Raw genomic sequence first — 27,481 nt, 5'->3', positions numbered from 1 at the left:
AGGTCTTGACAGCAGCGAGAGCATCAAGGTTAATATCAAATGGCATAAGTAGAAATTATCATTAATATTACTAGGTGGGTAATGTGTAAATATCTTCTGAGTTCCCAAAATGTATTAAAGATTAGCAAAAAATTTTAATATAAATTGAAGAACATTGATTTTACCTCAGTTTTAGAATTTAGCTAACCTTTGTACATATGGGTAGGTATAGCCTACATATATTTGTCATTGTCTGTCTGCTCAGTTCTCGTTGTTGTTGGTTTTTGTTGTTGTTGGTTTTTGTTGGTGTTTATATGTTGTTGGGTTTTTTTTCTTTTCTTTTTTTTTTTGGCTACTTTGGCTAATGGTAGGAAAGGATGACACGAATGCATTACTTGCTTTGTTTCAAGTAAGATTCAAATCCAAAAGCTGCCACCTTTAGTTTTAAAATTTTAACCAAAGATGGCCCCTCTTAGTCATGCCTTTGGAATCCTATGTAAACTTAATTTGCATTTTCTTATCCAGAATTGAGAACCATTTTCTAATCAAGTGACAGTGAGGTAGGAATAATAATTCAAAAGTCACATAACTATGAAATAATTCAGTTGTTTTAAAAGAGAAAAATATAGATTCTGCTATTTTGCTCTTCTGCTGTTTAAATTAGCCTCCAGACAGAATGTGGTAGTACTGTCTCTAGACTGTAAACTCACCAAGATCCAGAATTGTAAATTCCTTATATTTGAATTCTCAGCACCTAAACAAATGCCTGGCACCTACAAATTTTTACAGGAAATAAAGTGAGTACACAAAACATAATTTTAACTATTCCACAAAGCCCAATTCTACATTTCAGAGAAAGAAGGAGTGAGGGAAAGTGGCACATGTAAAGAGAAGTGCAAGGAAATTGGTCAAAGGGGAGAAATACAGGGAGGAAAACCATAATGATATGTAATTAACTGTAGCAACATACAATACACTTTAGTGGCATACAATATGGAGAAGCACCTAGGAGAGTGAGAATGGCATGGACAGTTCCTTTCTTTAACATGGATGTTTTGAATCTCTTCTTTGTTCTAGGCCCATTGCTCTGTGCTGGGCACAGGGAGATAGATCAACATCAGATAACTTATGGAAGGTACTCAATAATTACAACACAGTTGAAAATAACTACACTATCAGGAAATTTGAGGATACACACATAAAAGAGCACAGCTAGGAGTTTGCTGGGATGTTTTAGACCAGAGGTTGGCAAACTTTTTCTGTAAAAAGCCAGATAGTAAATATTTTAGGCTTTGTGAGTCAAGAAGCAAAAATCAAGCAATTCTTCTCACCAGAAGCTATTTTTTAAAAGCAGTTTTACATTTAAAACTATAATAATCATTCTTAACTCAGAACCATACAAAAATAAGGCTGAATTTGTAGTTTGTCCACCATTTTAACCTATGGGGTATATTTTGACCACCATACTTCAAGATAATCCACACATGGTTAATTGAAAATTAGTTCAGTATACACTTATATAAAAGCATGTTTTAACAAAAGAAAACAACAAAAAACACTGTCTATGCCCTCGTCCAGCAGGGGAAAGCCACCCCTAACAGAAAGAACAAGAAAGTGTTACAGGGACAGAGTGGAAGTCTTTGAGGACAACGTCTAAGAAATTTCTAAATTCCTGATTCTGCAGACTGTAAACTCAGAAAAGGTTAAAAAGCACCTTCATGCTTCCTTGGTGGTCACCAGGGGCAACAGGAAAGAAGATTCTTGAGAGGGACTTGATCTCATAAAGGCTGCCCATACGTTGGCATGTGGCTTCTTCGCAGCCACTCTTCTGTCCCGCATAGCGAGCCTCGAGCTCGCGGTGTCAGCGTTGTGGATCTGCCCCTCACTGGCACATGTTCAAAGAAAGCAGGGCTTCCACACAACCCACCTGATGTATGCATGTGGGCCCTCTCCTTTGTTTAGAATCGCTATTGCCCCTTGCTATGACTTCTAAGATTGCAAATTCTTTCACTGCCATAGCCAAAGTAGACTGATTGTACATGTGCCCAGGTAGATGAGTCTACAGCAATTTATGGAGCATGTATTTTTTATCTACTTTTTGCTTCTTTCCCCATCTATAAAACAGGTTTTAAAACTACTTTTATTCTCAACATAAAATAATTTTTAAAAACTTTCTGCAGATCAAATTAAAAAAGCAATATAATGTGATTATGAGCTCAGGCCCTGGAGTCAGGTCACCTGAGTTTGTTATATTCAGTCCTACCACTTCCTAGCCATGAGACCTTAGCTGGTTATGTAACTGCTCCATGCTTATGTGTAAAATGGGTGTAGATGTAGATTTATCTCAACAGGATATTGGAAGAACTAAATGAGATGACACATAGAAAGCCCTTGGCCTCTCTTTGAGTAAGGTTCTTCCAGGTAGATAAGCAGTGAGACTAACTTTTTAAGGGGAGTATGTTTCCTTCTTGGGAGTTCTAGCATGTCTGAACACTTGTTTTGTGTTTGAGGCAAGGGTGACTGTGTGGAGCCACAGCCTCCTGCAGAGCAAAATCTCTTAGTTCCTCTGTGTGCCCCATCCTTTCAGTTGGCTGACCTGCCTCACTCATGTCATTGCATTCGCTTGGGGTTCACAAGCAGGTGGGGTCAGCTCCATTAACCTTGACAAGTGGCAATATTTTCACTATCTTGGAGAAATAATTAACCTGGTTGGTTGAATTAATTTTGAGAGGTAAGTTTGTTGTTTTTTTTTCAAGAAACTAAATTAAAAACAACAGCTGGCGACATAACAACTGTACTGCTGTTTTGTAGTTTCTGACACTAAGCACATATAAAGATGGATGTAAGTGTGGTATCCACTAAAAACACAGCCCATCTTTAAAACAGGAGTCAGTTCACAAGGAGCTGTGCCCTGATGCGAGGGGCACTTTACTTGATTTTCCTTACAGTTTCAGTGGACCCCAAGGATTTGAGTGATATACCAGGGTTTTCACAAGAAATCATGTAACATATTTAACATTTAAAAGGACCCCTTGTTCCTGAATACCTGTCTGTTATTGTTTTCCAGTTAGCTCAAGGAATTAAACTGCTAAATTAAACCCATCGAACTTCCTTCCCTAATTAGTTTAACTTTTATCAGTTCTATGGATCTAGAGTGGGAAGAAATAATCATCCTTTCCATATATGGACGTTCTGGGAATTTGAAATTTGAGATCACACAAAGATCTTAACCACTGTTTTTCACCCTTTCTCTCCTTTTTGACCCAAGGGATAATGAAACACTTGCTTTCTGCATCAGCCAGGAAGGTCAGAAGAAGGAGAAGGCCTGACTTTGTCCTCTGGCCAACAGGGGCTACTGCAAGAAAGCCAGGATCAGGATCATGTGAGGCAGGGGGAGGGATATCAGTCTGAATGGGGGCTGTCTCGTGGCCTGGGCCCCTCTAGCTTTCCAAAGATCAAGAACAATTGACTCTGCAATTGCTGGTGCCGTAGACCTCCTATCCACATGCCTGCTTTACACACAGTGTTACCAAGACATGGTGAAATAGGAACACCATTTTAGAACATTGTGTAGTTCGTTAATAAGTCTGATTGTCAATAATATGAGCTGTGTCTATAATAATCAGGGTATGCATTCTGTGGATATGTTTATTTCCAAAATTTCTCTATGTTCGTCTTTCTTCTTCCTTCTATCTCACTTCTGTGTTTCAAGTTTTCCTGTCTCAGTCTTCCTGCCTCTTAATTTACTTCCTTCGTCTCTTGTCCTTTTCTCTTTCTGGAGCACCCTGGCTTGTCTGATTCTTCTTCAAAATAATCTGGAACAATCATAAGATCCCATAGCTCTTTGGCTTCCCACCCCAGGCCCTAGCTTCCATATGACAGGAATTTACCTTCTTGGCCCACCAGTTCCTTAACCCCATCTTGGGAAGTCACCATCTAAGAGTTTCATTTCAAAATCAACATCTAAAAATGCCTCTTGGCAGCCCTCTGATGAAACCTATTCAAGAAAGGAGCAATCATTTTGCACAGGCCCGCTGAGTTTTTATGGGACCTTGGAAATGCTGCACTTCCCTCAAACAGGACTATTTCTTTTGCTGGGTTAAAGTCAGGCTCTGCTAATTTTCTTTTGTGTCTCTTTCTAATGCCACCTTCCCACCAAGGAAATTCAGCTGGTTACAGAATCAGACCCTGATCCTACATACTGGTCTATATGGTATAGATCATAGTCATAAAGTGTTTGGTTATTTTCTTTGGGGTTTTAAAAAATAATTGCCTCTATTTTCTCTCATGAATGACTGTGAATGTAGCAAACAGACACAAAAATAGATTGCCCACTCTTTGCAGTTTTTTTTTCTGTAGTAGTTTGTTTTACAGCCACGCTGTTTTGATGAGATTACCACAGCAATGAGTGAATCTGAATGTCTTGACTATCTTGTCCGTAGGTGAATGTCCTATACTCCATAATTCCCAGCCAGTAAGCCAGCTTCCTTCCTTGAGGCCTGAACATCATCACTACCCAACAATCGATGAGCCTCTTCCACCAAGTAAGCTTTAGTTTTTAAACTCTATGTCTTACCTCTTCCTGTCAAGTCTAAACAGGTCAGTATGAACTTGTATGTAAACATCCGAACACTTCCCGAACTCCACACCTTACACTGTTATCAAAAATAAGTATAGCTCCTACTATAAAACTTGGTTTTTAAATTAATGATTTCAGCATGTGATCTTGAAGAGATAGCCCAGTATTTTCAGTGCCCCTCAAATTCTGAAATGAAGAGCATTTCTTTGTAAGACTTGACTAGTCCTTGCAAATTTTACTATAACCCCTTAAGTCTCAAATTTTACCATTTTATATTTAAAAGTTTGAGGTTCAAGACAGAATAGTCTTAATTGTTCTCCATTGAATTTGTTATGCCACAAGCATTTCACATAATGAAACATTTCAACCCCTCAGGACCCATGAACTTGCATTTTCCTTACTATAACTTGCATCAACAGGTGACAACCTCAAATTTCTTCTACAATTCTTAGGGGTTTCCAGACAAAATATCATCTTTAGAGATAGAATTCAATATCATTTTCTCCTGGTAGCTGTGGTGTTTAATTAATAATTTTCCAACTAGTCATTTGAACTTGGGAAAATCATTTACTCTCAGAGAATCCGTTTTCTTATTTCTAAAGTAAATCTTTAATTTCCTCATTTGCTAAATGCTAGATTTGGACTAAGTAGTCTCTAGATATCATTCTAGCTTTAACCTTTTAATACTCCATTATAATAAATTTGTAAGAAGGAACTGACACCCCACTTAGCATCATATGTGTTCATGAGTTCTATAACATTTCTGTTTTGGTTTAGGCTTGGTTTTCAAGCAAAGATAACCTTACGATTTGATAAATTCTACAACTGCGAAATCTTTCCAGGATGCTATAAATCAGTGTTTCTTTACATTCTTTTTCCTGTGCTTATATTATTAAGTGGTGCATTTTTCCAAAAGAGAAATGCTTATTTCTTAATTCATCTGTTCTTGATAATGTGATATATTTTGCATTTACACAATTTTTTCTTCTACTCAGTTGTAATTTACCACTGAAAAAACAATGAACACCTTTCATTTATAGACATTTAAAAAAACACCATATTTTGGGGGTAAGCCAAGCCAAATATTATGTCCTTTAACTTTTGACACCTGATTCCTTTATTTACTTATACATTGATTTATGGATATTCATTTACTATCCATAAATGAACAGTAAAATTTCAGTACCACTATAGATACTTCCTAATTAACACTTATCTGAAAAATGTCTATAACATGTTTTCTCTAGGAAAAGAATACTTTCCTCACAACAAATAGCATATCAATGAATTGACTTCCAATTCATGCAAGACTAATAACTGGTTATACATACAGATGTTATAAAAATGATTATAGTTCTAATTTAAATAATTACTTTATATAAGCTGCTTTAAATAATGAAAACAGATTTTTCCAGACAGGTTTCAATTTTCTGTCCATGTGACACTGAAAAATATTAGGAAAGTTAGTAGTGAATCCTAACAACTGAATTTTCTTAGATAATCTCAAATAGTACATGGATGATTTCATTACTGATCTTCATTCATTCAGCAAATAGTCATTGAATGCTTACTCTGTTCAGAGTACTATTTTAAGTAAGCAAAACAGACAAAGATCCCTACCCTCATGGAGCTTACAGTCTAGCCTGGCAGACAGATAATAAAAAAGAAAAAGAAAAAGATGAGGAAATTGGGCCGGCTGAGTGGTGCGATGGTTAAAAACTGGCTAGGGATGCCAGAGGGCCCCGGTTCGGATCCCACATATGAGGGCCAGTGACACTGCCCTCCACAGCTAAGATGCTGAACAACAGCTCAACCTGGAGCTGGGCTGCTGTGAGTCACCGGAAACAGCGTAGGCTGCAGCCCCTGTGGCAGTGGGTTGTCATGGGCTACCGTATGTAGCCAGCAGCCAGCGTGAGCAGCCAGCAGCCGCAGTGAGCGGCCGTCCAGAAGCCAGCGACTGATCTGCCTCGCCTGGGAAGAGCGCAATGATGGTGCCAACTTGAGCCAGGGAAGCAACGTCCTCCACAACTACACTGAAGAACAAAATGACAGCAACTTGTCTGTTCCCCTTCCCACATTTCCCCAGCACTGTTCCCATCCCCCCAATTCCCCAATTTAAAAAAAAAGAGGAAATAGTATAGCACATTAGATGGTGATAAGTGCTATCAAAAAACAAAAGCAGAGCAGGGTAAGGGGATCTGGAGTTTGGGGTGGTGGCTGGTTTGCCATTTAAAATAGGGTGGTCAGGTAAGCTTCACTGAGAAGGCAAATTTGATGCTAGACTTAGAGAAGGTAAAAGAGTTATCCACATAAGTACTGGGGAGGAAGAGCATTCTGAGCAACAGCCTGCCTGGTGGGTCTGACAAACAACAAAGAGACATTGTGTCTGGAGCAAGTGATGAGGTCAGGGAGACAATGGTACCCAGATCACATAAGGCCTTGTAGACCACTCAGGGCTTTGGTTTTTATTCTAGATGAAAAGGGGGCATTGTAGGGTTTTGAGGAGAGAAATAGTGTTGTCTGAGTCAGGTTTTAAAAGGTTTTCTATGCTTGCCATGGCAGCATTAAGTTGTGAGGAGGAAGGGCAGAAGCATGAGACCCAGCATAAGACTACTGAAAACAATGGTGGCAATGGAGGCTTCAGCCAGGGGGCAGCCACGGACGTGACAAGGAGTGGTCCGATTCTGAATGTGTGTTTTGTAGGTAGATTTGCTGACAGATTGGATGTGATATGTGAGAGAAAGAAAGGAGTCAAGAATGACCTCAAGAATTTTTATCTAGAAGGATGGAGTTGCGTTCAACTAAGATGGGAACGCAAGGCTGCAGATGGAGCAGGTTTTGGTGGGAAAGTTCTGAAGCTTGGTCTTGATCATTGTTATATTTGAGATGTCCAGATACTGTTGTTACAAAGGCAATTGGATGTGTGACTAAAGTTTAAGAGAAAGGTGGAGACTACTAACGTGGTATTGAAGTGGTTAAAGTAAAAAAAAAAAAGTACAATTTTACTTTGTTAACATAATAACTAGAGATGATACATTATTACGCTCTATATTATTCTTAGACTTCATGGGAAATATGTAATTTAGTATACATCTTTCAGCCATAAATTCGTTGACTTAAATAAGTTACTCTAACTTGTCCCAGCATCATAAAGGTATCATTTGCAGGTGTCTGTTCAGGCATCATAGTGCCAAGTCCATCAGAACATGCTGAGACCTGAAGTTCCATTTCAAATTTTTTTGTTTATGAAATATGTAAAAGTTAATTCTTTACAAAATAACCCAAAAAGCACTTATAATCTCTAATTCTACTTAGCTATTATTTTCTGAATATTTATAAGAGTATATATTAGCACTGTGCGTTCCAGATATTTAATATGTTGACAAAAGGGTCTATCTGGCTTTCATCCCTTTCCGTTAGTGATTTAGAAATATTGAAACTTAGAGAGAAATTGTTATTGTTGCTGTACCATTTTCTAGTTTTTATTTATTTATTTGTTTTCCTTAGAGAACTTATGAGACTGGGGTTTTGTCTTTGAATGACTTCTTCCTTTACTATGGGTGTCTGGAAGGCAGGATCATATGTTACTCAACAATGTGTCCTCAGAGTCTGGCAGAGTTTCCAGTTCATAATAAGTGCTAAGAGGAGTTTGTTCAATTGAACTGAATAGCACAACACTCTTCAAAGACTAATGCTCATTCTTTGTTGGATAATAGTAATGTTGGGTTTAAAAAAAAGCGTCTGATTGCTACTTGTTTGGGAATCACTGAAATTTAAAAACTTTTTGGATCAAGGTTAATTACCTAGTAGTCACATATACACACAATTTAATCAATGAGCTCATTAACATTTACAACTAACAGTTGAAAGCTGTGTTATCTAGACATTAATTTTAATCAAAATCTCCTAGAATATATTTATACAAGCTGACTACATTTTTCCTTCAATTTGTCTTATGAGTTAAATTTGGTGTTTTCTGGTATTTTGGTTTTCTTTGGGCATTATTTGGCATTTCTTCAATTAAAGATCTGACATAAGCCATAATGTTCACAAGTAGATATAATATGCACCAATAAAACCATAAAAATACTATTAAATTTTTCATTAAAAAATTGAGAATTGATATGTCATTACCTGAATGATACTTTTTTCAATAAAACCATTAATATATGTTCTACTCCCCAAAGCTATGGCTTTTCTTGCTTAAAAGGCTGAATGATTTCCTTCCATTTTAGGTCATTTTTTTCTTCTTTAGTCTAATTCATTTTTCAGCATAACTATCATGAAGCTGTTATTTCCACCACATTTTTCCATGTGGACTCTAAAAGCTTTGCTCATTTCTGTACAACAGACATTGCTCTTCCATGTTAAGCTCTGATATGTATATATTATTGCCAGCTCTCTCAGTTTTGAGGACTTTTTCATCCACCCACCCCATCCCAGCTCCTACATGTATTACGTAGTGTATGCCTATGATTCCACCTTTTAGTTTGTTGTTTACATTTGAGAAGTAAAGGAACTTATCTTTATCTTGGGCTCCCTCTACTGTTTGGGATGGGTGCTTTTCAACAAAGACATATTTAAAAGCTTGATATTTGTTATTGGTTTGGTTTGGTTTTGGTCAGGAGCTATTTGGCAGCCACAAGTAGGTTGAATATACACTGTGAATTTACAACTTATTAGAAGGACAGTTTGAAATTCTAGGTATCAAATCTTTCCATTCTTCCTGTTAAGAAGAACGGCAATCAATTAAAGTTGCTAAGTATTAGAGATCATCTAAAGTTGCATGTACAGTATTTTAGAACTGTAGTTAAAACTGGTTATTCCCTTCCCTGATTAGTAGCCCCCTATCAGATTTAGCAAAGAAAGGATTCTACAGCATCACAATGTCAGCTCTCACTGGAGGATGTTTTCAGTCTGCCAGCTGTCATTTGAGTAGCCAGCAATATTGACAAGATAAAAATTTTAATAAAAGAAATTAAATAAATATTAAATGTTTTCTCTGTGATTAGGGTTTGGCCTTCAACAAGTAACCAACAATAAGTTCTACCTGTAGAAGACCTGGAGGTGGTATCTGTTTCACATGGATCAGTAGTTTGTCCTTGATTTTTCTTTTTGCCTTTTTATTACACATTAGACTGGGAGGCCCGTGTTGACAGCCATGGGCGGGTCTTTTATGTGGACCACGTGAACCGTACAACCACCTGGCAGCGTCCAACAGCAGCAGCCACCCCTGATGGGATGCGGAGATCGGGGTCCATCCAGCAGATGGAGCAACTCAAAAGGCGGTTGGTGATCAGCATGCAGATAACCCCTATAAACCACAGTGAAAGTAGAATGGCAGCTAATGAAACCCCTGTCACACTCTTCTGCTCAGATTGTATGAAAAGGCCGAAAGTAATTTTGCATTTTAAGAAACCCATTCATAGTAGGTACTTAGAAAGCTACATGTAGAATTTGGTGGCAGGAGGCAAGTTAAGCTTGAGTGTTATTTAAAGATGAGAAATCCCCTGAACTTCTTGATGACCCAGGCTTGAAAACAGGTGTTTTTAACCAACAGGCTCATGGAGGCCCCCATCTCCACCCCAGGTATTTGCTGAGGGTGTCAGTGTTCCATGAACCATCCATAAATTTTATACAAAATTATACATGGATGCACACTTTCCTGCCAGTCTGATCCATATGTGTTGTAAGATTCTCAAAAGGGTCTAAAATTCCAGCAGTTGAAAGCATTCCAAGAATAGATTCCACAGAATACTAGAAGATACTTGGAGAAAAACTGTCATACAAGGTCTGACAATTAAGTTCGCAAACTTGTTGCACTGATGTTGCTAACCTGTTTTGATATCAGAATGTTTATTCATTATGAATTTGTACCAACTGGATGAACAGTTAACCAAGTTTACTATTTGGAAGTGCTGAAAAGGCTGTGTGAAAAAGTTAGACGAAAACATCCTGAACTTTTCACCAACTATTCATGGCTCTAGCATCATGGTAATGCATCAGCTCGCAAGGCACTGTCTGTGAGGGAGTTTTTAGCCAGTAAACAAATAACTGTATTGGAACACTCTCCTTACTCACCTGATCTGGCCTCCAATGACTTCTTTCTTTATTTGAAGAAAAAGGAAATATTGTAAGGGAGACATTTTGATGACATTCAGGACATCAAGGGTAATACGACGACAGCTCTGATGGCCATTCCAGAAAAGAAGTTCCAAAATTGCTTTGCTGGGTGCACTAGGCACTGGTGTCAATACATAGCTTCCCAATGGAAGTACTTCAAAGGTGACTGTAATGATATTCAGCAATGAGGTATGTAGAACTTTTTCTAGGATGAGTTTGCAAACTTAGTTGTCAGACCTTGTATACATCACTGTATTCATGTCCACTCAGTGCCCATTATTGCTATATCCTCAGGAATACTAATTCTTAAAAAATTTCATCTTAGAAAAAGAAATGTTTAAAAACACTTTTTGAGAATTGTTTTGTCTAAAAACTACACCCTTACTAAAGAACTTGCAAAGATGTCATTTTTTATTTTAACCTGCAAACAAAATCCTAAATGGCTTCTCTCCCATATTTTGAGCTAGTATGAGCATCATAGCAGACGTCTTTCTTCTTGAAGGACAGGATGGTAGCTTTGGGACACTTTTAACGAGGAATGCAAAATGCAGGCTCAACTTCAGTTGTATCCACAGGTCATCTTGTTAGTATGAAATAAAATAAAGGTTGAAAGGGATTAAAAAGAATAAAGAACTAGGTTTGGGAGACAAACCTATAGATAGCAAATATCCTTTGAAAATTAACTGTATCAGCCAGAAAAAAAAAGTGGGCAATATACACCTATTAAAAATATACAGAGACAAAAAATTGACTTCGGATTACTATTGTACACAGAGAGGCATGCTTTAAGTGAAAATCACCAGGATTATTTTATTGCTTGAGCATTTGGTAGACATTTATTTTCCACTGCTCCCCAGCAGTAGCCGAGTGTTGAAGTCATTAATGAGAACCATAAGGGATTTTCATTGGCAGCATATTTCTCTACAATCATTCTCACAAAACAAAGTATATGATAATGGAAATCTTGTGGTAACCCAGCTTTATTAGATATGATTGCACCAAAAATCCTTGGAAGAGTACTTTCATGGTGATTGCAACAAAACTCCTGTAACTAAACATCCATAAGACAGAGCAGGCTCATTTTACATAGACACTATGTTGAGAATCCACAGGTAGAAATAGCCTCTAGGTCAGTCTTGCCAAAACAGGTAAACTGAAATTGTTTAGCAGGCTAAGAAGTAGGGAGAGCATCATCAGGCCACATCTATGAGAGGTGCAGTTTGAACACTAAAACAAAACAATAAATCAGAAGCAGAAGTAAGCACCTTGACCTATGACACAAAAATCCATGAAAGTTCGTGGTCTTTAAGTTTTATAATATAAAAATTCGACCAAATTCATTCTGAACCAGGCCTCTAGAGAAGTTTTGCAGGCTTTGATATGCAAATTCCAGGGCTCTCCAGTGGAGCTGAACAAGCCAGGAGAGGGAGCCAGACTTTGCTGAATAGGAAGTTGTATTTGCTGCCTCCACCTGGACAGATGAAAAGAAAAGGGATTTAGAGACTTGAGAAAGAAACTTATCAATACTTAGGGAAGGTCAGATAACCTTGAGATAAGTATCCAGGCTCTTCAGTACTTAACTTATTGTTTTCAAGCATTTAAAGTTTTTTAGTGATTTGGCATGATAAAGTCAGCCACATGAAGTATATTACCAGTCTTTTATCCACTGCAGATGTGGATCACACAGAGGGGTCACTTTTTGATAACCTTCGGTTATGGGGGAAAAATTACAACAATCATGGTTTCATAGCAAAACGGAACTATTGCTCAGTGTTGGAAAAAGGAGTTTCCCTTGACTCCTGACAGGGCGATCGTGAAAATCAAATGTGTTTGTTCAAGGAGATGCACACTGAGCAATGCAGAGTGCACAAAAGTTGTGTGTGGTGACTCGTTCACATTTGGCCACTCCCCACGCGGCCCACTGTCTTTACAGGCTTTGCCACATGCTCCCACTTCAGGGAAGCTCCTCATTGCCTGCTCTCCAGCTGGTACACACCTCCATCCTGCAAGGCCCAACACAAACACCGTGTGGTCCCTGAAATCCTCCTAGAACACGCACACAGATTTTGTAGCTACCTCCTCCACAACCCCATGATCGGTCAGTTGTGCAGTCCTTACCTTCTTTCCTTATCTGCAATGTAACCCCTCCCAGTGTCTGGAATGGCACCAGAGTTAAACAGAGCCATACAAGACTGCTTCGCACTTTCAGAATATCCTGAATTAACTAACTCTATCTTCACAAATATTTATTAAGCAAATATAAATACATATTATCATTTTAAATCATCAACTAGAGTTGGATTTTTTAGTTATTTGGATAAAATTATTGTGCTATTAGAAGTGGAAGTTTTAAATAGGAAAAAAAATCTATAATTCTACTACTCCAAGGTTTAGTTTTTTTAAAAATTTTATCCAGCTTCAATTTCCACATGCATGCACTCCTTGCATAGTTATAATGATAATATCTAGTTAGTTTTATATTCACTTTATACTTAATATATAATAAACATTCTTATATTGCTACATAGGTTTAGGATTATCATTTAAATAGTTGTATAGCATTCCAGTGGGTACATGTAATTTAGTTAATTTGCCATGTTGTGTTTTGCTTATTGTTCTTTATCACTGTTTTGGATAAGACCCAAGAGACTGTTAAATATTAGGATTGCCTTTTAGTAGAGTATTTCCTCAGGATTCTATGCCCAAAAGAGGTTTATATGGTTTGGTATTTGATATCAATGCCTGAAGTAGTTTGCTCTGTGAGCAAGAACAGCTTTACTTCCATTTCATCTTTTGGTGTGTTTTTGTTGGTGTGTTTTTGTGGTGTTCCTTGTATTCATTTCTTGGAGGGAAGCTCAACTTTTGTTTCCAATGAGCTTTTCTTTTACCAGTTTTAGCGCCTCCCATGAGAATTATTTGCTCTTGAACTTTGTTTTGCTATTGTTTGGTTTGGCTTGGTTTTGGAAGGGTTTTGTTGTTGTTGTTTTCTTGTTTTGGTGTGTGTGTGTGTGTGTGTGTGTTCATTTACAAATTAGATATTCCAGCTGACTTTCTTACCAATTTTCATGAGCTCTTTATGTAATACAAGTATATGACCTTCTGTTCCAAAAAAAAAAAAAGTTAGGGAGGACATTGAAAGATAATTCTTTTTTTTTTATTGTTAGTTTCAGGTGTACAGAACAATGCAATAGTTACCCTTTTCACCCTCACAAAGTAACAACTCCCCTCCCCCCATCCACTGCCCTCCCACCCCCGATATCATGCTTATCTATTACAATTCCATTGAATCCGTTCCCGCACTCTACTCCATGTCCCGAGGTTATATGTATATATAATTATAGTTGACATACAGTATTATTCAACATTAGTTTCAGAAATACAATGCGGTGGTCAGGCCTCTACATCAACTATGAAGTGGACTCCCCAAAAGGGCATTGGTCCATCTGGCCTCCTAAGATGAAAGATAATTCTTAATGAAATAGAAGAGAACTGGCTTTCTGACCCCCTCTTTCATCTGTAAAGCAGAGTAAGCCTCTGAAGCTATAGTCCTGCCCTTGCTGAATGATTCCTACACACCCCTGTGTGTCCTACTTCCCCAACATGCCCCTACACTTCAGCAAAGATCAGGGTTGGGTCTCATACCTGGAATTTGAGGCTGTTGACTCAGTAAGGTGTGAGATGACCAAGTCCCAACTGAGGACATATTAAGCAGGTTGTGAAACATTTTTGTCATCAAAGAAGATTGTATTTACTCACAAAAATTCTCTTCTGTGGTCACTGCACTTTGGGAAGAACAAGAGAGTACAACTTGACATTTGTCTAAGCCCTGTTCCAGGTATCTATTGCTGAATAACAAACCCTAAATTTAATGGCATAAAACAACAATCATTTATTTTCATCATCATCATCATCATTATTTCTCATGGTTAACTAGAGTCATCAAGGTGATTCTCTCTCAGGGTAGCTCATGGTTACAGTCAGAGGATGGCTGGGGCTGAAAACTCACACATCTGGAGGTTGATGCTAGCTGTTGGAGTGGTCAGCCAAAACACCCACACATGGACTTTCCATGTGGCCTGGACTTCCTCACAGCATGGCCACTGTGCTTCCTCATAAATTGCACTTACATTATCTTCTATTATTCAAGGTAGCCAAAGCACCTTCTCAGATTCAAGGGGAGGAAACATCCATTCTACCTCTTAATGGGCTCTAGAAAAGCATGTGGGACTAAAAATATTGTTGAACAATTTTTGGAAAATGCAACCTGTCATGAGCCATTTAGGGGGCTCCCTTGACAGCAGCTTCCTTGTTCTTTGCAGGCACCATTCCATCCCTGGTCAAGGTTCCCCACTTAGGCAGCTTCTCGTGGGCCCACTCTGCCCCTCCCGCCATGGATGTACTCACTGAGTTCCAGCAGAACATCACAGACAGGCACCCTTCAGTTTTCCCACAATCTCCCCACCACAGACATAAATGCAAGCATTTATTTCTATAATTGTTTGCACATCCCTGAGCTCATCATGTTTCTTATGAGACCTTTTCAGGAATGCCTCACAGTAACTGCTGCAAGAAAGATGTCTTCTGCCAGGTGTAAACAGTGAATGGCTGAGTCTCTCTAGATAAAATAAAATGTGCAGAAAGCCTCTAGAACAGTTATTCTCAAACTTAATGAGATAATACTACCTGAAGAACTTGTTAGAAATGCAGATTTCATTTTTTGTTTCATTTCTGTAATTATAACAATCACCAAAATGATTTTCTTGCAAGTGGTCTGGAGACCACACTTAAGAAAGGAAAATCTATTTTAAGATCAAGGAAAGAGGTTACTGGTCTTCAGACCTTGACTGTGTAATGGTGGGTCCCCTTGCCCGCATCTTAGATTACTTGCAGACCTGGTTATTCACTGTTACCTGGACTCTCGCCCTCCTCCTCCTCTTCACACGTCTTCTTCCACTCCCACACCTCTTTCTGAGCACAAGACCCATATAGCAATATTCTCCTGGCTATTGTCACTTGTGTGACCTTAAGGAGCCCCAAGTCAACACGTCCAAATTCACATGAAAATCTTTGTTCCCCAGCTGCCCATCCTCGTATGTGCTTGTTTTCACTGTTAGCACTTCCACCTACCTGGTCTAAGTGGAAGCCTTTAACGTCACTATCATCCCTTCTCTCTTTAACCTCCATATTCAGTCAGACCCCAAATCCTGTTGAGTCTACATATAAAATTATTACAAATTCTGCCACTAAATATATATTGAATTTTGCCCCTTCTCCCATTCCTGCTGTGCCTTGAGGAGAAAGGAAGCTGAATCCTAGTCATGTCCCTTGTAGGATGAGACCTATCAGGGAAAACAGAGGTCAGATGGGGAGGAAGAAGGGAGGCTGCTCAGAGTAAAGGCAGTGGAGCCGGGCAAAGAGAAATGAGACAGCCAGACATCTGCCTAAAAATACAATGTGAACTAGATAGAGCAGGCTATCAAGGGAAGGGAGGCTTCAGAAATTTCAGTGAGTATTTTGCAGGCAGGTAGAGGTGATCTGAGTATCTCTACACATGTGAGTGTTCCCCTTCCTCAGCAGCAGGCTGAGACCCAGCGTGGTCCCCTTGTGAGTGCAGGCCTTTCGCAGCTCTGACCTGGGCTGGCACAGTAGTCCCCAGCTGCTGTCCCCAGCTCCAGGCTCTTGTTTTCCAGTGAACTCTCCACAGATGGAAGACATCATTCTCAACATATAGCTGAACCTCTCTTTTTCAGCAGCTACCCAGACATCATATCAGTCATTCTCAAAGTTATTCCCTGGACCAGCAGCATCAGATTACCTAGAAACTAGTTAGAAATGCACATTCACTCCTCCTCCACCCAGACCTACTGGAGCGGAGAAACTGTGGGAGTGGTTCCAGCAGTCTGTGTTTTAAAAAGCCCTGCAGCTCCAGTTGGAGAACATGTGCCTGGAGAAAAACATTCAAGCTGCTGCCTGGGCCACCAAGCTGCTAGATGCCCTCTGCTCCCCTCTGCTGCTCTTCTAGCACTTCCCGAGAGCCACATATCCTGATGCTCCCACCAAGCTCCTCAGAGTTCTCTGATGGTGAACTCTTTGGAGCATGTTATTTTCTCTATGTTCTTTCCCTGAAAGCTCTCCAACAAGTCCGTACCCTGACTTCAAAATGGATGTACCCTACATGTTTTCTCATCTGTGTTCACACACTTCTTATACATCTAGGACAGCTTTTTCACATTGTTAGAGTTATGGCTCACCTAGAGTTCCATCCTGACTGCGTGTGTTCAGAGTGCAATGTCAAACTGTATGTAGTCTTTCTTCTTTTTGACCTGAAAGTCCAGCACAGAGCCTGGGCACATTGGAAAAGTTAGTAATCACTTAGTAGGCACCTGGCAAGGTGACCGACTGGCTGATCAACTGACTAAATTCCCAACTTGGGAAGAAAAATAAAATGAGTCTTTGAATAAGTAGAAAACATTTGTCTACCAAAACATTGATTTTTTTCTGCCAGCATGCTTTTAGTGTATAATATTTCCACAACCCCTGCTAGTCGTATCAGTTACCTGTCAAGTAAAAATAAGTGAGTAGGACTACTATCTAGTTTGTAGACTTATTACAATAATACAGAGATAATTTGATACCTTAATTGTAACATTTTAAATTACTTCCCACAGCCTTATTTTAGACTTAGCCAGATTTTGTTTGATGCACAGTATAGGCTATTTTTTATGATTAGTTATTATTTTTGTCGATTTTTTAGAAGTTACTGTACTTGAAACTCATCATAGCTTACAAAACAAAGAGAAGTCAAATCATCCAGAGATACTTGTCTTGCTAATTTCTTTCTCGTGTGAACTTTAAGCATTTTTCCCTGACATTCAAGACTTTACAGATTTCCTCAACTATCTGAGTCAAAGCCAACAAGCCAATAAATAGAAGTTAACACCTGTCTTTCCATTTTCTGATGCAAAGGTATCAAAATATTCAGCGAACCATTGCAACAGAGAGGCCTGAAGAAGATTCTGGCAGCCAAAGTTGTGAGCAAGTCCTAGGAGGAGAAGGCAGCGGAGGAGGTGGCGGGAATGACTCAGAGGCTGAATCTTCTCAGTCAAGCTTAGGTATGAACAGAGAGGTCCCCTGATTCCTGGGATGGCATCCAGTGGCTGTGTGACAGAGTGTGTGAGCCCCTTTCCCTACCTTGTGGCATGGTGCTGTGCCCTAGGGGAAAGAAAGCAATGGGAAGGGCAGAGGAGAAAGAGACAAGGCGCCAATAAAGTAAAGCAGACAGAAGTTTCCCACCAGGAACTAAAGTAGAAGTGGATTCACATAAAGAGAGCACCAGCACCATGTCTTGGGGGTCTGCAGACAAGAAGGCAGGTGAATCTGGGGACTCCGGGCTGGTGCAGTGAGGCAATTTTTACAGTGGCTTAATTATTTCTAGTTAAGTAAATTTATTTGTTGGTATCCCAAGGATTTTCCTCTTATAAATAAAACACACAATAAAAAATTCACATTCTATTTCAAAAGAGTCACGTAACAAAACAACAAATAAGAATAATTATTGGTTTGATTTTAGAATAAAATACAGTTCCCCTTGAGGGAGGAAGCTGGGCGTAAAGAGATTTTCCAATGGGTTTATGGTTATGCGCACTGCAAGGAGGCCTTTTCACCAAATACTGTTTGCGTCCACCAGGGGCCTGGTTGTCTTTTCTTTCAATCTGCCTGAGTGGAACTCAAATGAGGATATTCAAAAAGCATGGGATACTGGCTTTCACTTTTTATGCCTGTAATGACATAGATGATCATAGTGACAATCGAATAATCCACTTTTTAAAAAATTGAGTTAAGTGATGGCAAATTTATTTGTAAAAAGAAGGCTCAAAAAATAGTCTGAGCAAGCAAACACATGCTTCCAGCCCTGCCAGGCCTCAGCCCTATATGACAATGCAGAATAGTGGACATTTTCATGTACTCTTTTATGTGCATGTACACAGTTCCACCAACAATTTAATTGCCTTCATTTTATTCATTTTATTAGATATACTAACTAAACTGACTAGTTTAGGTTTTTCTATTAGTAATTTGTTTGACCTCCTGAGACAGATGTGGTAAAGTGGCTGAGTAATTAGAAACTTGAGGAACAAAGAAGCAGAACATTTATTTCTGGGTTTGGTATTAGATCTGTTGGCAATTGCTGTGTAACAAACCACCCCAAAGCTTAGTAGCTGAAACTCGCAGCCATGCATTTATCCCACAGTCCTGCAGGTGGCCAATTTGAGCAGAGCTCAGCTGGGTGATTCCTCAGGTCGCTACTGGTTGCAGACATGCATCTTGGTCAGCTGTCAATCAGCTATGAGCTGTCTGCCCTGAGAGAGCCTTGGGTGGTATACCTTGTCCCTGCCCTCATGGCTTCTCATCTTGCACCAGGCTATCCCAAGTTTGTTCTCACAATGGTGGCAGAGTTCTGAGTGAGAATGGGGACACACAGGCTTCTTGAAACCCTGGCTCTGAACTTCTGTCACATTCTGTTGGTTAAAGCCAGATACACAGCCAGCTGGGTTCAACAAGGGAAGAAGCTGCAAAGTCTCCCCTTTGAGTGTGCAGATGGGTGTAGATGCAGGGATGGAGGGAGAGAGGCAAGAATTGTGGCCCTTTCTGGGAACAACCTATCATAGCTATGATTTGTAAAGAAAATAAGAAAAAAGTCATTGGCATAAAAGGGACAAGATATTCAAGCACTTGATCCTAACTGAAGTTATACAGGAAAACTCCTAGAAAATAATGTTTCTTACCTGACATACACAAAGTGATATGACTCCTGGTCAGATCGCTGTGACACCTGGTCAGATCACTGTGACATCTGGTCACATCACTGACTCCTAATCAGATTACTATTTAAAATAACCATCCATTCCAACTGTTTAAGTGAAGGCTTGTGTGCAGAGAGAAGTACTGTGTTTAAAATGACTTTCTTCCAATGCACTCTTGCTTCGCTTCATTTTTTCCAGATTTGAGGAGAGAAGGGTCACTTTCTCCAGTGAACTCACAAAAAATCACCTTACTGCTGCAGTCCCCAGCGGTCAAGTTCATCACCAATCCTGAATTCTTCACTGTACTGCATGCCAATTATGTGAGTGCTCCAAAACACAGAGAGCTTAGCCTGACTTCCATCAAGACCCAAAACACAACTTGACATTGGCAGTAGGTGATCAGGGCATTTAATGAAACATGTTCTCTGACAGAAGTATAGGAGAGAGACTGAGAAGACTAGAGGCTGATTCAGCTGCTCAAATGAGAGATGATCAAGACCTGCCCTAAGTAAAGGGCTGGGCTGGCCATAGGGAAAGGAATGACTCAATGCAGGAGATATTTCTGTGTGGAATCAATTACAGTGTCTGGGACCACTGTGGTCAAGGAGGGATGGGAGATGAGGACTCAAGAAAGTCTGAATCTTTTTTGCTTTGGGCACCTGAGTTAGGTGCTGACTCTGTTAGGCAGATGCAGTAGTTTGATAAGGTGACAAAGGTTATGGCAAGGGGAGGAGGAAACCTCCGGGACAAAAAGTAGTTAGGCCCAGCTGCCCAGTGCAGGGGTGAGAGCCAAAGAGGGGACAAGGATGTCAGAAATTGATGCTCTCAGCACTGGGGATCAGGGGCCCTGGGTCAGCAGGAGCCACTGTGCCAGCCTACTGTGGCTGCAAGCAGTCTTTCATTACACACACACACACACACACACACACACAGCATCCACATGTGTCATAAAATTGCCATTTGTACAATTAGAAACACTTGAAACATATCTGTTTTTTTCTCATCCCTCCAACTCCTCCACACACAAACATTTCTACAGAGGATTCAAAGGAGTGATAGACCTCTGAAGTCCTGCCTTAAATCTCAGGAACCCTAAAGTAATACTCCCTATTGTAGACAGATAAGAGGAACGAGGGCAGACCTGTGTTGTCTAAGAAGGATCTCTGAAGGAGAGACAGGAGTGATTATCAGAGAGGCAGAGAGAGACTCAAGAGAGCTAAGCTGCTGAGAGAGAGAGAGGAAAGAGAAAGGAGGGGAGCCTTTGAGATGCATGGGGAGGCCCACTGTGTCCAAGGCTGCAGAGGAGCAGGTAGAGCCAGGATCTCAAACAGCTCCGTGTGTGTTCAGGGGTGCTCATTAATTTTTGAGGAAGATCTCTGCTTCGGAGGCTACCTCCTCAAGACTCACAATAAATCGCTGTGTAGCAATCACATTACATCACACTGACGTGCTCACAGTGTACTCGGTCTGTGTTTTTCCTAATCCCTCACTCCCTACCGGAATCTGTTCTGATCCATCTCAGAATGCCTACCGAGTCTTCACCAGTAGCACCTGCTTAAAGCACATGATTCTCAAAGTCCGGCGGGATGCGCGCAATTTCGAACGCTACCAGCACAACCGGGACTTGGTGAATTTCATCAACCTGTTTGCAGACACGCAGCTGGAATTGCCCCGTGGCTGGGAGGTTAAAACGGACCAACAGGGGAAGGTGAGTGTGACTGTTGTGTGAGCCTTTCATTAAATGGGCTCTTTCCTTGAAGGAGAAGACAGTGAAAACGTGGGGAAGGAGGTTGGTGAGGAAAGGAGAGCCTGTGTGTTTGAGATGTTCCATTGGCCACCAGGGGGAAGGGAGGAGTTGACTAGCCACAGCAGGGTTTCTGTCCTGTGTATTACAAGATGGTTAGCAGCACCCCTGACCTCTGCCCACTGAGGCCAATAGCATCCCCACCAAGTTGTGACCTTGCTAGATGTCCCTTGAGGGAGTGGGGGGTGGGGTGGCAAAATCACACCCAGTTGAGAACTACTGTCTACATTTTTTTAAATTTAGGTTTGGAATTTGAAACCAGGTTCTGTTCAATGACTTTTCTACTGTCTTGCCTTCTTAGACTGCCAACTCTCAGGGAATAAAATTATCAGGTAAATTGGGAGTGGCATTATTAGATTACTCATTGTGATTTCCCTAATAAGCTTTCAGTTCTCATTAAAACAGCCTTGCCAACAGTGATGGGATCGTTTGAGCTTGTGTCATGCAAGCTGGCTATCATTTTGACTTTGTGTGACCGTAACCAAAACTGGCCCTTCCCAGTAGTGATTTAGAAGCCTAGCTGAGTTTGCTAAAGTGAGAAAGTTTTTTCTTAATTGCCATCAGTCATCTCAATGTATTTATAAGACAGGCTAAAAGTTTACTAAAAACTGTTCCTGTGTAATCTTTTGTAGAGTCTGGTACAGCACACCCCTCCCTCTTTAATTTCAAATGACCAGAAGCTTCACCAGCAGTCATGTCTCTCAGTGAAAAACTGCATTACACAGCTCCTTTTCTTACCAGGAAAGGCTGTTTTCCTCAGTTCTTGTCTTCTAGAAGGAAAGAATTCAGGCAAGAGACAGAGTTAAGTAGGCAAAAGCAACAAAAGGTTTATTAGCGAGGCAAGCACACTCTCAGACATGGAGTGGGCTGACCCGAGGGGTGGGTAGCAGCCTCTCCTTACATTGGGTGACAGCTTTTAGTCTTATGGGTAGGATATTTCTCCTCCCTCTCTGGCACATCCCCATTTTTCTAACCGGCAGATCTGTTACTAGGGCGCAAACACGATTTCCCACATTCCATTTGAAAGCCCACTAAGCTGGGCCCAAAACCGCAATGCAGATGTACTTGCAGGCTTGGGCTCTATACCTGTGCCCATGCTCTGAGGTCTGGAAATGGGGTGGTCTCTAATGGCACTTTCAGCCCGGGCTAGTTCCTCGTCCTCCTGCTCATCTCTACCTTCCTGCTACTCTATCATTTTCCTCTGTGATTGTGAACCCATAAAGCTACAGTTCCCTGAAGTGAGTTGATAGGGTGTCATTGTCCCCTGGGAGCCACAAATCCCTCTCCCACAAACCCTTTAGCATGACTCAGTACCTGGACTCTCTGGAATGTGTGGGGAAATATTGTGTCCAGTAGTGCAGATCTGTTAGTACACGAGAGCTCTATGACCAGGTCCTCTGTAGTTGGGGATTAGTTGCTTAGCAGAAAAGACCATAAGCAGAATCTGCTCCCTAGGACCTTTACATTTACTGGATGTGTCCTCCATTGGAAGAATGACAGTGATTTATATGAAGAGGACTTCCTGAGATGTGTTCAGGTGGGAAATAAAGCTTAAGCCAGAACAGAAAGTAAAGGATCAGTGCTGGGGGGGTGCACCTGCCTCTTCTCAGTGGTCTGTGGTGGTGGCCATGTTTTGCAATTGTTGCTTAACCAATATGCTAAGAGGACACCACCATGAATCAATGAACAAAAAGGCAGGGCTTATAATGCCAAGAGCACACACAAATGCAAACCAGTTGCTTAGCCTTGGATTTCCATGACTGAAGCTCTCACGCCAGGATACAAATAGAAGGAAGCCTGTGGAATGCAGGAAAGCCCCAAGTGCAATCAGCCCTGGCCCTCCATGGTACACCCCACCTCCTGGTTATCACACCAGCAGAAAGCATAGCAACTGAGACATGCATGGAGAAATTTAGTCATTTTGAAATGCATATTAGAGAATTTCATTTCTGAAATGCATATTAGACAAGACATTTTCCCTTTAATTCTGTTTAATGAGATGGTATCATATACAAGAAAGAAAAAAGTATGAATTTGAAATGGGAAAACTTGAGTTCTGCTTTCAGTTATGATACAAACTGTGTGACTGCAGACACACACAAAAAGGGTCTTTCCAATTTCTTATCACTAAATACACACACAGACTCACAGTTGGCAGACACAATTTCTAAGAGACCTGCCATGTACTGAATTGCTGGGGTAAAGCAACCTTAAATTTGAAATATACTTTCACAATCCATAGGATAGAGAGGGACAGTGGAAGATGGGGAGAAGTGGGGAATAGAGATAGGAGGGCTGTGTACCAGGACTGGTCCATCCCATTGTAAACATGTGACCAGGTCACTTCACCTCTCTGAGTCTCATTTTGCTTATCATAAAGTAACGATAATAATGTCTGCCTTGCATTTGTGATTTTATAATTGACATAAAAAGCAAATAAGTTAATGTGGGAATCTGCTTCTTGCTTTATTGTCACATTCAGAAATGACAACCTTTACTTTTAGTATGCACTGTGGCAGGAATACAAGGGCTGTTTGGTGTCTTTACATGCATAATCATCTCCACAAAGGGCCACAGAGACAAAGACTGAAGCAAAGAACAAAATGTCATCTGACTTATCTGTCATTTTGAAAGTTTGAGAGAGGAAGACACAGGACACAGCCTCCAACCCAACTTTGGTAGCGATTGCCTGTGGGCCTCAAGTGGGCTCCAGTGCTGAGCCAAGAAAGGTGGTTATCATCCAAAGAGATGGTGCGGCTGAGCATGTGGGACTGGGGGTGGGGTGGGAGGGCAAATTATGACTGGAGAAGGCATGAGATGGAGGCAGAAATGAAAACAACAAAATGAGAGAGGGCCTATGAAGACCTACTACTACATGAAGCAAACAGAATCACAATCTGAGAAAAATCATATTGCATAATGTAATTTTCTTCAGAAAATAGAAATGAATTTTTAAAAATATCTGCTTATTGTCCACAAAAATGACACAGGAGCACATGACTTTTATAGAGCAAGAAGAAGCCATTAACAAAAAAACAAGCTGAAAGGAAGCAGATGTTAAAAAATAGAGCTAACATATGATCTAGCAATTCTAATTTTGGGTGTATTTGAAAAAGAATTGAAAATAAAACCTTGAAATGATATCTGCACTCCTATGTTCTTTGCAGCATTATTCACAATAGCCAAGATATGGAGATAACTTAAATGCCTGTTTATAGATGAATGCATAAACAAAATGTGGCATATGCATGCAATGGAATATTATTCAGCATTTAGAGGTCCAAATTTCCAGTTATAAACAAATGAGTGATTGGGATATACTGTACAGCACAGGAAATATAGTCAATAATATTGTGATAGCATAGGATGGTATCAGATGGTAGCTGGACCTATTATGGTGATCATTTCTTTAGGTATATAAAAGTTGAATAGCTATGGTGCACACCTGAAAGTAATATAATATTGTATGTTAGCTATATTTTAATACAAATTAAAAAAATAAAACTATAAAAGTAAAAAGAGGAAATTCTGAAACAGCATAGTATAAATCTAGAAGACATTATTTTAAGTAAAATTAGCCAGTCACAAAAGGGAAAAATACTGTATAATTTTACTAATATGAATATCTGAAATAGTCCACCCCATAAATACAGAGGAGAATGATCATTGCTTGGGGCTGGGGGAAAGAGAAAATGGGGAATTTCTGTTTAATGAGTATAGAGCTTCAGTTATAAATGACAAATAAACTGTATAACATCATGTTATAATTAACAACCCTGTACTGTGCACTTAAAAATAAGTTAAGAGAGGGAAAGTTCCAGTCAAGATGGAGCAGTAGGTAAACGTTGTGCTTACCTTCTCTCATGACCACATCAAAATTACAACTAAACTACAAAACAACCATCATTGAGAATTGCCTGAAATCTTGTTGAACCTAAGCCCTACAACTATGGATGTAACAGAAGAAGCCACCTCAAGAGTGATAGGAGGGGCAGATATGCAGAACAAGCTGATCCCACACTGGTGTGTGACCATTAAAAACTGGGAGGGATATCTCAGTTGTGGAGGTCTCTTTCCCAGAGGAGTGAGGGGTCCAAGCCCCTCCCCAGCCCAGGCTTCTAGTGCCAGGAATAGAAGTCCCCATAATTTCTGGCTGTGAAAGCCAATGGATATGGAGACTGAGTGAGATGGTTGGAAACTTGAGTCCCAGGTGTGCCTCTTAAAGGGACCGTGTGCAGACTTATTCAGCAATGGAATCTCTCACTTTGAGCTGCAGCACTGGGGCAGCACCTAGAGAGGTGGCAGGGACATATGGTGGAGAACTGAGTTGTCTGGCTTGAGGATGGGGGCTGGAGGGGCAGCTTTCTCCTGTACAGAAGAGCTCGTGGAGGCCATTTTTTCTTTGTTGAGCCCTGTCCCTTCCCAGCATGTAGACACAGGTGGCTGCTGTATCTGAGTCTCCATCAAGCTAGTTAACACTGTTTGTTTGTAACACTCTGGTGATTCTAGTGCCCACCTCACCCACCCTTTGGGCACACCTGCATTATTTACAATCACCAAGATAAGATGGCAACATGGGTGTTAATTAATTAATTAATTAATTAATGGATAAAGAAGAGTTGGTACATATATACAATGGAATATTACTCAGCCATTAGAAAGAATGAAATTTAGCCATCTGCAACATGAATGGACATGGAGGGTAATGTGCTGAGTGTAGTAAGTCAGACAGCAAAAGAAAAATGTCATATAATTTTACTTATAAGTAGAATATAAAGAACAAAATAAACAAACAGAAACAAATAGATACAGAAAACATTTTGATGGTTGCCCGATGGGAGGAGTTTGAGGATATGTGAGAAGGGGGAAGGGATTAAGAAATACAAAGTGGAAATTACAAATTAGTCAATGGGATATAAAGTAAAGCATGGGGAATATAATCAATAATATGGTAATAACTATGTATAGTGCCATATGGGTACTAGACTACAGGTAGTTAGGGAGATCACTTCTTAAATTATATAAATGTGTAACCACTATGTTATACACCTGATGTAACATAAGACCTAGGGAATATAGTCAATAATATAGTGATAGCATGGTACAGTGTCAGATGGTTGCTGGACTTATTGTGGTGATCATTTCTTTAGGTATATAAATGTTGAATAACTATGGTGTACACCTGAAAGTAATATAATATTGTATGTTAGCTATATTTTAATAAAAATCTTTAAAATAAATAAAATAAAATACTATATTTACACATACTTTGGAATGTCTTTTTCAAATCTTAATATATAGCCATGATAATGTGACAGTTACTACCAAATAATAAAAATCAGACAAACTTTAAATTTCCCACCCATAAAACTATAGAAATGCATGGAAAAACTATAGGTTATTGATGAAAAAAGGTTGTAACACAATCATTCGCTATCCAGACAAATTGGTATCATTCAAGTGTGAATACCTCATGTGTAAGATTTCAGAGCTCACCCATCCTAGGAAAACACCAAAGCCATTCTCTAGAGAGCTCACAAATATATCAGAACAGGGAATCAATAATTCGAAAATCATAGTATAAAATGACTGGTGGTATTTAAATAAATAAAAACATAAATATAAATGAAAATAATTGCTCTTAATATATATTGGAAAAACCTCAATAAAATATGGGAAATACATAAAATAGAAAAGAAACTGTTGTATAGGAACATAATGTATCAACATCCCCAAACTAGAATAAAAAACATGAGGAAGCAGGGAAAGAGTGGAAAATTTTGCTAAGTTCCTAGTTGGTTGTAAGGGGGTCAAATTGGATACGTTGAAAAACAAAGGCTAAATATAGTTATTTCACAAACTTAAAAGGCAACTGCTTGTATTATTTAAAACATGATTTTATTTTCTTCCAAATTCCTACAAATAAATAAACTAATATACTTATATAGTACACACACACACACACACACAAAGAAATGAAGAAAATGGAAATAATAAAACAAGATAACAAAGGTAAAGCCAGGATAAAAGTTATGGCAGTAGGTGGAAATAGAATAAACTTAGGTACCAAAAGGAAACATTTTCAGAACTGGTTACAAACACATCTGGCTTATAAAAAGGCATAACTAAGAAATGATTCAGAAAGTTTAAGAATAAAAAAATAAATATTAATACAGTGGGGAAAACAATAAC

General features: G+C 39.6%; 1 protein-coding gene across 1 annotated transcript in view; it reads left to right on the top strand.

Annotated features, from left to right (window-relative positions):
* Positions 1-27,481, top strand: part of HECW1 (HECT, C2 and WW domain containing E3 ubiquitin protein ligase 1) — a gene marked incomplete at its 3' end in the record, with an annotated part of 151,937 nt that overhangs the window by 12,339 nt on the left and 112,117 nt on the right. Inside the window, exons 4-8 of the mRNA XM_019633943.1 lie at positions 4,422-4,523; positions 9,696-9,846; positions 17,648-17,793; positions 19,684-19,805; positions 21,008-21,193. Coding sequence (XP_019489488.1) covers positions 4,422-4,523; positions 9,696-9,846; positions 17,648-17,793; positions 19,684-19,805; positions 21,008-21,193 — 707 coding nt within the window. The remainder of the gene's footprint in view (positions 1-4,421; positions 4,524-9,695; positions 9,847-17,647; positions 17,794-19,683; positions 19,806-21,007; positions 21,194-27,481) is intronic.

The sequence above is a fragment of the Hipposideros armiger genome, unplaced genomic scaffold, assembly GCF_001890085.2.
Source record: "Hipposideros armiger isolate ML-2016 unplaced genomic scaffold, ASM189008v1 scaffold_1450, whole genome shotgun sequence".
NCBI classification, from domain to species: domain Eukaryota; kingdom Metazoa; phylum Chordata; class Mammalia; order Chiroptera; family Hipposideridae; genus Hipposideros; species Hipposideros armiger.
The sequence above is the reverse complement of the archived record's forward strand: the minus strand, read 5'-3'. Positions and strand labels throughout refer to the sequence as shown.